The 12878-nt window shown below is 53.7% G+C and overlaps 1 protein-coding gene across 2 annotated transcripts in view; it reads right to left on the minus strand.

Annotated features, from left to right (window-relative positions):
* DIS3L2 (DIS3 like 3'-5' exoribonuclease 2) overlaps positions 1–12878 on the minus strand; it is a 260081-nt gene that overhangs the window by 19284 nt on the left and 227919 nt on the right. For both annotated transcript variants that reach the window (XM_075938150.1, XM_075938149.1), the window contains one exon: positions 2736–2919. In XM_075938150.1, the coding sequence (XP_075794265.1) occupies positions 2736–2919 (184 nt within the window). The remainder of the gene's footprint in view (positions 1–2735; positions 2920–12878) is intronic.

Here is a 12878-nt window from a genome sequence, read left to right on the forward strand (position 1 = left end):
TTCCTCCTCTGCAGAAACTGCTGGTGAGAACAGAGCGAGCCAGCTGCCTGACCGCCCAACACGCGGCACAGCCCCCTCAGGGGCCTCTCTGCTGCCCCGGCTTTTCCTTCCCCTCCCCGCAGAGCATGCAGTATTACAGGCCCCGCAGGGTGTCATGCCTGCAAGCGGGGGCTTTGGTCCAGATGGAATCATTGCTACCCATCAGGACAGGACTGGGGCTCTGAGGGTCGCCGCCGTCCTAGGCGCCGACAGCGCACCCATCGGCACGGTACGCAGGCCACCGGCACAACTAAGCTTCGGGCAGAAGTCATTCCTAACAGCCCCGACTCTTTTGCCTCCCTCACTGCAGCCATCGCTCCTCCCCATCCCCTACAGCTCCAGCACTGCACTTCCCTAGGCTGTCGTGCAAAGGTTTTCTGTCTCCGAGGGGTTCCGAATGCGATGTGCACACATCAGTGACTCTGCAACGCCCCCAGTGGGAGAGCACCGATCACAGGCTACCCACTCCTGGGTGGAGCACCTCACAATCTTTACAGCGTCTATCGGCCGGGCAGGGCTGGCTCCGCGTGGTACAGATGGGGAACGGGGGACACAGAGATTGGTGACTTGCCCAAGGCAACCCAGGAAGTCTGTGGCAAATTGGGAAGTAACCCCGTCTCCTATGTCCCTGCCTAGAGTCCTAACCATTGGGCCACCCTCCCTCTTACACCTGCTGCAAAGGACGTGACTGAGCTGAGATCAGACTGATGCAGGCTGTGGAAGTCAGGAGGCAGGACTGCCATTTCGCTGCTCTAACCACTACACCACACTTCTGGAGGAAGGGGGGTAGCACACATTGGCTGGCGCCGCCTGCTGGTTACATGTAGAACTCGACCTGCTCTGTGCAGCCACAGCACGACTAGAGGTAACTCTCGGATGGGTGAGACGTTCAGCTGCAGCCTGGGGGGACATGAAGCCCTGGCAAACCCTGGGTCTATGCTAATGGAGAGGGAGGCAGGGTGTGAGGCATCGGACACTGTCTGCCAGGGTCCACCCACTCCCCGCCTCTTTTCCACAAGCCTTATCGGGTAACGCTCTAGACTGCGCATCTCCCTCCTCCGCCTTGCCAGCAAATGACTTAGCAGCCGGCTCAGCTCTGGCTCACACCAGGTCCGGGATCTACCCCTGCCGTGGCTCTGCATTAGAAGTGTATTAGGAGCCAGGTGGGCATGCAGCCCGGCTCAGTTCTGCTTCGTGCAGGGTCCGGGAGCTCAGACCTGCCCCCCTCCCCTCCCAGAGGCAACAGCACAGGGCGACAGGCAGCCGGTCTGTGAGGGGAGCTGGTTTTAAATTGGCTCCCCTTGTGGACCAGTTCCCACCTGGCACCCCGCGCTACTGCCGGCCCCGCCCCCAGGGACTATAGACTAGTCAACTAACCAATAAGAATTCATGAGGTTACTCGACTATTCAGTTCACCGATACTTAACAGCCCGACTTCTGGCCAGCCACTAACTCTCTATGTGCTCACAAGCAGCTCTGGGCCGGGACCTGCCCAGCCGTCCAATGGGGAGACCCTCACTTTCCGGACAAGGGGCCGCGGGGCTTGGCCAGCTACCGAGTGGGTGTGGTGAGGAGGCGGGAAGGGCTGGGCAGTTTTTAGGATGGTCTTTCCTGGCCCTCCCCAGTTGGTTTGAGACAGGAGGGCATCACCAGCCTTTTCTGAGAGGCTGGCTCTAGTGCCAGGGTGGGGAACCTCAGGCCTGGCCCCCGGCTTCCTTGGATCCGGCCTCCGAGGCTCAGGGCCCCCCCAGCACGGGGGAGCCCCCCGCTGCCCCACCACAGGGCTGGAGCACAGACAATCTACTAGGCTGGCCCCCCTGGGCTCTGGTGTGGGAGAGGATCGTGGGGGGTGTCTCTCTCAATGAGGGTCTTTTTGCTTCTCACTTGTGTGCGGCCCCTGACTGATGTCTCTGTGGGTCGGTGGCCCCCACCCCTGCTGTAGGGGACATCATAAGGAGCAGAGAGACCTGCCCAGTGGTGGGCAGCCTGCGCCCCGAGGGCCGCCTGTGGCCCTTTGGACTCTGTTCCCTGCTGCCACACACAGGCTCGTCAGATTCCGCTGGTTTGCGTCGGCGGGGTATTTTCCCCACCGGTATTACAAAAGCGACACTCGCTTCAAGCCAGGGCACGTGAGTGGGGTGCCTGCTGGTTGCACACAGCACAGAGCCGGGCACTCCCTCTGCACCCCAAGGGCTGCTGCGAGCCAGTCGGCACCCCCTGCAAATTCTAGGCAGGCAGGCGCACTTAGCAGCAGCTCCTCTCCCGGGAGACCCTCTTGCTTACGACAATCTGAGCGGAAGGAGGCCACTCACTAGCCTAGGCTGCCCCTCACCGGACCTGCCCCGGGCTGACGATGGGCAGGGGGGTTGGGTCGAGGGAATGCCTGTGCACCTGGAAAGGAACACGCATGGCAATGCATGCCCTGTTTGCTATGCCCAGCGCATGCCTACAAAGGTGCCCCTCTTCTCCAGGCTCCCTTGCAAGCTCCCTCGGCCAGTTCCACGCAGGGCCCCTGCTCCACTTCCATGGCTGTCAGCCAGCTGCAGCACTGCACAGAAGCCAGGGCAGAGCACCCAGGGACTGGGAAGCAGGGAGCGTTCCACAATGGCTGGGGGAGACAGTCTCAGGCACCCCAGGGGGCTTCACCCTGTAGCCGTTCTCCTTCGGCGCAGGCCCCGGCTGCGGTCTCCACTCACATGCAGGGCCCCGGCACTGCTGAAATCTATCGCCAGCCCCATCTGGTCACAGAACTCCACGAGGTCGTTCAGCATCTTGGTCTGCGGCGGCGGGTGGCGGCGCAGCAAAGCCAGCTGTGGGAAGGAGCGGTAGATCTGATGGGCCACCGCCATGTTCGCTAGCAGCATGAATTCTTCCACCAGCCTGCAGCAGGAAGAAGAGGCATCCTGAGCGTTAAAGCAGGAGAAGCCTGAGGGCACGAAGCGCCAACCTTCGTCAACAGGCATCCCGGCTTGTACTCAGCGCCGGGGGCTAGAGCAGCGGGGGAGCAGTGAGTAGCAGCGGCTAACGAGGACGATTAGGCCTGAGACACCAGCAAACCTCCCCAAATCCTCTCTCCAGCTAAGGTGCCTGCTGCAGACTCAAAAGGGGCCATCCAAGTGGGGCAGATGCCCGCAATAACCCGACCACTCAAATCCCACTACAGGCCATTGGATCTCCTGAAACATTTGACAAGACGAGTAAAGGCAGTGGGAGAGACAGCAGGGGAGACAGATAGCTGTTGCTCTGAGCCAGAGGAAACACATGTCAGTCTCCCACCCCGAGAACCACGTGTGTGGTCGGCACGGCTACAGGCGAATTCCCACACTACGACTCTGCCCTGCACAAGCGCCGAGGACATGGCTGGACAGGCAGGCAGATGGCAAAGAAAGCAAAGCAGCATTTCCAAGTGCGGGGCTGCATGGACGCTAAAGCCAGCTCTGGGGCTAATTGTGTCTGTTAGCTGGGATGCTCACGGAGACCAGCCTAAGGCAGCCTCTTACTCTCCTGAAAACACGGCCACGGGGACACATTGCAAGCCACAGCGCTAATGCTGATTCTAACGGCGTCACGGGTTCCGCGCGCCTCGCTGCAGCGCTGGGTCGCAGGAGACGTACTTACCCGGGCTTGGAAAAACAGCGAAATGTGTTTAATTGGGCTTCCCACCCTTTGCTCCACATATTCTCAAGTTAGATTACCTGCCAAAACCCATCCTAGAGCTGTAAAAGCAACATCGCCCTCTCAGCCTGGCATATGCATATGGCCACCAATTATGCTGGCATAGGAGCGTGGTTCGTGCATGCCAAGTGGCCACAGCAGAGCAAGCTGGCGATGTCCTTTGTGATGGAGCCTAAATGCCTTTGTGGCAGAGTCCCAGGACTAGGCACAGGACTTTGCTGTACTAAGCAACTAGTTGACTACCTGATAAGCAACTAGTCGCTTACCCTTATCGACTTATCGAGTAGTCAATGGAAATTCCATCAACTACTCGATTGGGTGATTAATCAAAAGAAAACGATAATGGAGACCACTGGGACGTTTTCCTGTGGCTACTGAGGCTAGCGAGCACCTACACCGTATTCCTGGGGTATACGGCAATAACAATCCAGCACCCAAAAGAGAAAGGCAATAATTAAAACCAAACCCTGAGGAGGAATAAACAAGTAACGGTGATAATCAGCAGTGAAAACGCTCATCTGGAATGGCTCCCAGCTCCTACCAGGACCAGCGCCACGGCCTCTCCTTTGGGTTCGTGGAGTTAACAGGCTGCCATCCAGACTTCCGCACACACAGGCTGCAGAAGGGGCATTATTCCCAAAAGGCCAACAGCTTCCTTAGGGAGCCAGGTTTGAAAAGGAGGCTGGGGGTAAACAGGGAAAACCTGCTGGGATAGGGTCCCCAAGAAACGACTAGCACGGTAGGCAGCAAATGCTAATGCTGAGCCAGCTGGGGTTTTATTTTAGGTGATCAAGTTTACCTGCAAGCTCTGGCAGAAGCGACAAGTCCTGCAGTGCTCACCAGAGAGCAGAGGCTGGGTTCAGTGACTACATGCCCATGGCAACAGATTTCAGAGAGGAAAACGGTCACATTGGAGATGGCTAAAGCGGCTTCGGCACAGTTCAACCAGCAGATGGCAACATTGGTCCCCTTACGGCAGCTGGTAGCTGCTGGCCATCTGACAGACTAAGCAGCGTGATGTAGGTGACCGGTTCGACTTTCCATTCACGGTGTAAAACAGGCGTTTCTAAAGGGCAAACCAAACCAAAGAGGGGTGGTAGGGTTCAAATCACTCACCAGTGAAAGGGAAACCTCACTGGCTTCTGTCGGAGCCAAAAAAAACCTCTGTGCAAGATAAAATAACCACCTAGAGTCAACACGCCTGGCCTTCACACTTGGAAACAGAAATTAATTCCCGGAAGCATGGTACGTGTACAAGCCTAAGCACTGTTATCAGGGTCCGCATTTCTACAGCAAACATATACTGCACGTGGTGGTGGGAAAGGTCATTACAATGCCTAACTCACTTCACCGAACCAGTCTGGCAAGCGCCGAGGCCAGTAAAACGTATCGTGCCAGATTCTTTACTTTTCTCCAATGCATATCACCTGGAAAAAGAGAGCCCGAGATTTATAGGAGCAGGCAGAGCCCCACAAACGTATGGGCAGCGGTCACTGGGACACGGGTGCTGCTGTACCACATCAGGCTAATGGTCCCTCTACTCCAGGAGCCTCTAACTGTGATCAATAGCAGGGATTCAGAACCAGGCACAGAACTTCCCTAGAACATGCCCAAGGGGGAAATCTCTCCCTAGTCAAAGGCAGATACCAGGGCTTTATGTCCTCAGGCATAAATTACAGCCCTTGGACTTATCCAAAGTCATGTGAATGCAGACTGTATTTTTATTGTTCACAGAGTGCTTAACGTACCTTAGCTCTTACCTCAGGCTGCAAATCTCTCCGGTTCCTTATGCTTTCTATTGCTTTTTTTTAAAAAAATTTTTTGCCCATTCATTTTACTGGGTGTTCCCCTTTGTTCTCATGAGCAACTGAACACGTCTGACACCTACCCTCAATGCCATGGGCTCATTTCTATACCTCTATCATGCCCCCTTTGATTTGCCTTCTCTGCCAACCAAAATAAATGTCACAGAACACTTCCTCATCTCTGCAAGTGCACTTCAATCTGGATTTGCAAGACCCCATTCTGAGGGCCCAGCTCTGCAGCATCCCTGCCGGACTGGCTCCTCTCGTCCCAAGTTTACCAAGGAGAGATGCCAAATAACAGGTGGTTTGGGGATATGGCTAGGAAAGGACGTCAGAGGAGACCAAGCCCTCCCAACTGCTTTCATTGTGACATGGCTGGATATGAACCCAGCTTTCCAGAGGGGACACGCCGGTGGATTAACTCACTATGCTTAAAGCCCCTGGTTAGGGGGCTAACTAGCTAAAACTGAGGCACCACAGAACAATTCCCTAACAATGACCCCAGCCTTTCCCAAAGGGGAGGTGTAACCAAGCATTAACCAAGCATGGAAGAACATTTAAGCAAGGCTGGGAGATGCGGCAGAAGCGTTCCCTTTTTGGGCTGTATCTTATTGGCCAACTCCGATAGTGCTATACAAGCATATTTGTTTCTTCTCAACATGTGATCCGAGAGTCTTTGAGAGCCGGTACCTCAACACCAGCAGCCCAGAACACACACGCAGCCCTCCAAGAGACCAGGACGCTCGCACAAAAGAGGGAACTGGCTTTGGCAAGGAGAGGCAATTGGGTTTCTGGTGTCCAAAGAGAAGTTAACACAATCAAGAGAAAATGTTTCAGAAAGTGCCTTGACCGTATCCTATTCGAATGGCAGTTTCTAGCCTTCCCCGCCCGGTTGGGTCAGTTTCTATTGGCCCGGATCGCTACAGAGCCTGTTCTGCTGGTGTAGATAACCTGTAACGGTTTGAAAAATCAATAGGGACAAACTCCCATAGGCGTTGACAGCTTGTCCTTGGCTGCCGGGACAGAGAGCAACACCCCCCACACCATATAGGTAGGGTTGAAAGAGCCAACTGCCCAGAATTAACCCCCCTACCCACCATGTGACTTCCACAACCGTTTTCCTTTGGAGCCTACCTCTCCGCATGGAGATACTGACTTGCTTTTTTCAGCTGCAGCCAGCCAGGCAGAAAGAGCCATTTGGGCTCTCCAAGTGCGAGAGAGGAATTAACACTGAGATGCTGCAGCAACGCGCCTGTTTTAAACTTCAGACTTGCCAGGAATTTAGTCTCCCAGGAGAACGGGCGCTGAGTGCCCATTTCCGGAGGGAGGCTCTCGCTGTGGGCAGCAGCTCTCCAGAGGGAACGGCCACCTCCAGGCTCAGGTGAAGCCTGAGAAATCGCTGCCTGGAGTGAGGACCTGACGGACCCCGCTTGGGCAGAGGAGCCAGGTCTGTGGTCAGAGCCTGCAGGGCCCGCAGCTGGCTTGAAGATGCTAACACACGGGGGCCCACTGCACTTACAAAGATCGCCAAAGGGTTTTCCTTTGGGGGCTCTTAGACGGGAGGGAGATTTTGTGTGAAAGTTGAGGAATCTGTGTTCACCTTTAAGGGGCAATGCCTGGGCAGTTACCCAGCATGGCTGGTTAGTTCAAAGACCCCAAGAAGTGAGGGTCTGGGAGCACCGTCAGCATAGGCTGGCCCCCCGCCCCAGTCATGATCCCCGGCTGCCGTGAGAGTCTAGGGCTGCAGAGCTGCAAACCAGGAAAGCTCGCAGGCCCCCGCAGGTCTAGAGGGCCCTTTGGAATGGAGCTGCCACAGGCTGTAACTCCAGCTAACGTTTTCATTTTGAGAGCACAGGGCTTGCAGTCAGCAAATGCTAGTTTGTGGTTCGGAAAAAAGAAATGGATCATCAGGCAGGCTGGAGCTGAAGTTTGGCTGGCAGCGTGCGGAGGCCAGCACCGAAGCCTGGCTCTGTCATTACCGGGAGCAGAGCACTGAAACTGCTAACTGTCGGCAGGTCAAACGACAAGAGGGATTTTTTTTTCTTAACACAGCCTCACTCGGAGTTTGGCTGGGTACCTCTGGCAGGCTGGAGCGAAAAGAAAAATATTTCATGGCTAAAAAAATGGAGACAGAGAGACTAGTCCATTTGAACGTGGCCTGAATGAATCCCATGGGAAACGTGCGCCAACGCCATCGCTAGTTTCCTCTGGAGCAGCCGAGCTATCCTTGGCTCCCGCTGCACAAAATCCCATAAACAATCGGAGCTGAACTTTTGCCCTCTGTGCACTCAGGCGAGATTTCCACACCCGCTCTGCCCCGAGAGGTGGGGACAGAGCAGGTGTCTGCCCTGGCCACAGGCTTCGCTGAGAACAGCAGCCCCGCTCTTTTGCCCGCCGCGCAAAGAGGTTTCCGAGAGAGAGAGGGGACAGTCACCTTTCGCATGCCCTTTGGCCTGCAAACTCAGGTTGTTCACGGGGTCGGGGCTGGATGCAGGATTTGCAGCATGAAACGCCATGGCCTGCAGATTGCAGATGGTCAGATGAAGGATAAAACCTGTAGTCAATGGGACTTAAGGATCCAGTGTCACTTATGACCATGGAGATTAGGAGCTCTGGGAAGTGTTAACCTAGACGATCATAATGGTTCCTTCTGGCCTTAAAATACACGAAATACATAAAATATTGGGTTTGCATCCCAACGCTCAGCACCGTACAGCCCAGAGTGTGGGTTCAGGTTGCTCTTGGCACGGCAGGGCTTCTATCCAACCACCTTCTGATCTCTGAATCTATCCTCTTTGCGGCTAGCTCTCAAATGGTATTAACAAAGCAAAGGTCCCTGCACTTACAATGCAGAAAGGGCAGGCACAAGCCAACCAGGTCACAGCAACACCATGTTCAAATGTAACTGAGCCGGGCACCCTAGGCTGGGGCTCACAAGACAGCATGTAAACTCAAGCAGCGTCTCTCAGCGTTTCCAGATGACTGTCCCCTTTCAGGAGTCTGATTTGTCTTGTGCACCCCAAGTTCCACCTCACTTAAAAACGACTTGCTTCCACAATCAGACATACAAATGGTCACAGTGCTATTGCTGACACACAGCTGGCTCCCTCATTTTTTACCACGTCAATATCAATATACCCACTGGACTATAATCACGGTACTTACATTTCAGTGTATGGTATATAGCGCGATATGAACAAGTTATTGTCTGTGGGAGATTTTACTTTGTGCTGACTTCCTTGTGCTTTTTATGTAGCCTGTCGTAAAGCTGGGCAAATCTCTCCATGAGTTGATGTACCCCCTGGAAGACCTCTTTGTACCCCCAGGGATATACGTACAAAAGCTTATTTGTCTGTTAGTCTAGTTCTCTCGGTCTTTTTAGAGGAGAGGTGACCAAATAGATATATTCCTAAAGTTAGTATATCCACCCTGTTGATCTAGGGCCACAAAGAGCCAATCCCATGTGTAGGTCCATCTTTTTTACCAGGGGTGGGCAATAATTATTAATGGGGGGGGCCACTTCAAGATTTTGGTATGTGGTTAAGGGCGGCACTTGGTGGAGGAGGTGCGGGGTCTGGGATGTGGGTGGGATGTAGAAGGAAGCTTGGGATAGAGGACTGGGGGTGCAGGGTCAGAGAGTTTGGGTGAAGGAGGGGGTTATGATCTGGGGCAGGGTTAGGAGTATAGGTTCAGGAGAGGATTCTGGCCTGGGGGAGGGGTGCAGGGTGAGGGGGGAGTTATGACCTGGAGGAGGTGGGGAGAGGGGATACAGAGGGTTTGGGTGGTGGCCTGGGGCAGGTAGTTGGAGGGGAGAGGCACTTACCTAGGCGGCTCCCAGCCAGCAGCTCTGCAGAAACCTGAGCCTCCCTGCCTGTGTGCTGGGCGGGCTGCTCCATGTGGCTCTGCTCCAGCACAGGGAGGGAGGGAAGGAGGGGGAAGTGAGGCAGCTTCATTCACTGCCTTTGCCTTCAGCAACATTTCTCATCTCCTATTGGCCAGAAACTGGCCAATGGGAGCGGAGGGATTTTGCTAGGGGGCATGGACAGCACACAAAGCTTTCCCCTCCCTGCCCAGACTGCACAGCAATCAGCAGCCTGCTCTTTAAAGCGGCTGCAGCTGCTCTGTAGGAAGGGTGCCGGCGAGGCGGCTGCAGGCCAGATCCGGCCCACTAGCCGCCTCTTGCCCAGCCCTGTTCTTTACCCTTTGACAGCTCTCGGCTAGCTTGTCAGAACGAACCAAGTCCATCAGGGTCTCTCATCATTTGAGACCTGGGGCCAGTCTAAGATGTATGGCCCCATAGCCAACGCTTACCTGTTCCTCTGGGTAAACTATCAGTGCTGAAAGCATCCTCATTATTTTGAGCAGGATGAAACCCTGGGCACAGCATTAGCCAGCATCTCCCACGGAGCCAAATATGAGCAGGTTATTCTTGCAAAGGTTACCAGCTTTACTTCGCCTTGTGGCTGGGGAGCCTTGCTGCAAATCCTATTAACTGGTTTCCATTCCACCTCCAATCCAGCTCCGCTCTTCCACTTTTGATGGGAAAGGCAGCCTTTAGCTGCCTCAGTTCCTTACCAGTCTTCAATATACCCCAAGACGGACCTGCTGTCTTGTCCCTTAATATCGCAACAAGTATCTTTCCATGCTTCCCTACCTAGCTGTTCACCTCTGCTCAGGGCCACTGAGAGGTGGGGGAGGGAGGGAGTAGCTGCCCCAGGGCCTGGCAATTTAAAAAAGGTTTGGGGCTCTGGGCCCTTTAAATTACCGCTGCAGACCCGCACAGCACAGTCCAGGCAGTGCTGGGAGCTGGCTGGGGAAGGTGCAGTGCATTCTGGGCAGTGCTGAGGGCTGGCTGTTCCTAGCCCCCCACCTTCCCTCATGCCCGGGGCCAGCGCAGTCTGTCGCCAGCCCAGCCTCTGCCCCATGTTTTTAACTTGCACTTGGGTTTCCGCTCCACACATCACTGTTTTATAATCGCCTTCAAACGTGACTAAATGGTAGAGTGGGCCAGAAGGACTAATACGGGGTCAGAGTTTGGAGCCATAACACAACACGAACACTGAGCACTAAGTCTCAGGGGAACGCGCTCTGTCTTGACATTTAGCACCGCCTTCCTTCTTGGCTAGAACTACACAGGGCCTGGACATTACACCTCCACTGCTCGCCTGGCAGTCTGAGCGTCTGTGCTCCCTCACCCAGGGACACTCCAGCATCCCTAGAACTCCCTGTTCCTGCACGCTAGAGGATATGCAGAGATCTAAGTAGCAAGCTTCCTGGGAAAAGCCATGCTTTCGAAAAGGCCTGGGGGCACTGCAGCACGTGAAGCGCTGCTATCCCTAGCCCCCTCACAGTCTTACTGAAGGGCGATCGATTACCAAGCCATGGTCACAAGCTGCCCTGGGGAACCACAACCACCAAGTTCTGCTGCACTGGGATTCCGTTGCTGTTGCCAATAGAAAGTTACCTTTCTAGCATGTCGTTTAAACAATGCCCAATGTTATACAGGGACTAGGCTTCCGAAGGAAGGTAGCAGCAGCACCATTCACTCCCAGCCTCCAAAGATCAAGGAGGGGGCAGAATTCATTGCCTGAAAAGTGCAGGACTCCGAAGCAGGACTTCACTGTAGCCTATCCGGGACACGTGCTCGAGAGCCGTGGTGTCCAACACACTAGCCACATGTGGCTATTTGGCCAGTTGAGTGTGGCTAGCTCCCTACAGTGGCTAGCCTATAATGCTTCAGAACTGGTTGGCCACCATGGCTTTAGAGAGTCAAGTCCAACAGATCTACTCTAGCGGCCGAGATACAGTACGGTGGGTTTTTTAACTAAGTAAGTTTGCTTTTGCTTACTGTTCTTTCATGAAGTGAAGGCACTATGGAGGTTTCAATAAAAGCTCCTCTAAAAGCAATAGTAGCTAATTCCAAGTCTCCCCAGAGCATGGCCAATGGCAGAATCATGCTCTTTGGTTAGTAGCAGGTAAACGGCTTGCAATGGGCTTAATCCTTTTTCAGTCCAGCGTTCTGGAACAAGGGCGCACTGTGTGCTTTGCCCATCAGCCGCCAGGTGCACCTTCAGATCCACAGCCCAGAATTTCATTCCTGGCTGAACAGTTATGAAAATCCCCGACTATTCAGAGGTTGGATTTTAATGTTATAGATGAGTCTTATATAGAACCTGCAGTGTTGGTGTGGGACTGTCTTTGCCAAACAGGGTTGCCAAAAACCAAAGCATGTACTTTTTTTTTTTTTTTTTTTTTTATTAAAGAAAAAAAAACAAAAACACCCAGGAATCCTGGAGGTGGCTGGCTTGATGAAAGTAATTTGTGTTATTTTCCTAGCCAGCAGCAGCGTTGAACAAAGCTGAGCCGAATAATGGAATTAGTCCACTTTCTGAGATTGCACAATTAGCTCTGGGTTAAAACAGTTAACGTTGAAACTTGATGAGAATAGCAGCTCCAAGGTACTTTCAGATTCAGGTCTTACAAAGCCAGGATGGCATCTCTCTAATGAACTCTCTAGCTCAGGCATATCGCCCTGTTTATTAGGGAGCGCGTGTCCCAGTCGAAGCTGACTAGAATATGAATGCGTGGACGATTTCTCTGAATACGATTCTCGTTTACTGGCCGCGCTCAGCCCTTCAGGCTGCAAATGCCACTCTCCCATTTTCCCACTTCAACCAAATTAAGTGCAGTACAGTGGAAAGCCGTTTAAGTCCTCGGTACTAAAGCCAGGCTATTGGAAGCATTCAGGATGATTAGCAATGAATTGCTTAAAGCTTAATGTGCTTGGGATTCAGAGCTCTGAAAAACCTTAATCGGAAGGGACTTGGCTGTTATTGACACCCCTGCCCATTGTATCACAGGGCTGGCTGAGTTTGGGACTAGGATATTAATATTGAAGAGCACTACAGCTAAAAAAGAACCGCAGGGGCATGACAGCATGCAGCGCATGAGAGATAGTTCTACCAGACCGCCCCGTCATATTTAACAAGGAGCTGAAAGCAGTGAAACTATTGGTCCCATCATCACGTGCCACGCTGGACCCAGCAGAAGGCGAGCTAATCACAACCAGAGAGTACAGCCGTGTGGGACTCATCTCTGCAGGCTGGGCCCCTTTCTTAAAGATTAGCAAGAGTGAAATCTGTACCCTCTTGTGGAAATCCCCTGCAACCGTGAGACTTGAGCAACACCCCCGTGGGAAGCTCGGCTGGGCCAAGCATGGCCAGTCCTGCTGGACTGGGATCCACAGCTCGAGGCCTAGCACAGACCCCATGCATTAAGCACCATGCTGAAATACATTTTCTTGGTGCGCACTCGCCAGTTCTCTGTGCAGAGACGGGGGATGTGCACATTTGGAAATAC

The sequence above is a fragment of the Pelodiscus sinensis genome, chromosome 10 (genome assembly GCF_049634645.1).
Source record: "Pelodiscus sinensis isolate JC-2024 chromosome 10, ASM4963464v1, whole genome shotgun sequence".
Classification (NCBI taxonomy): domain Eukaryota; kingdom Metazoa; phylum Chordata; order Testudines; family Trionychidae; genus Pelodiscus; species Pelodiscus sinensis.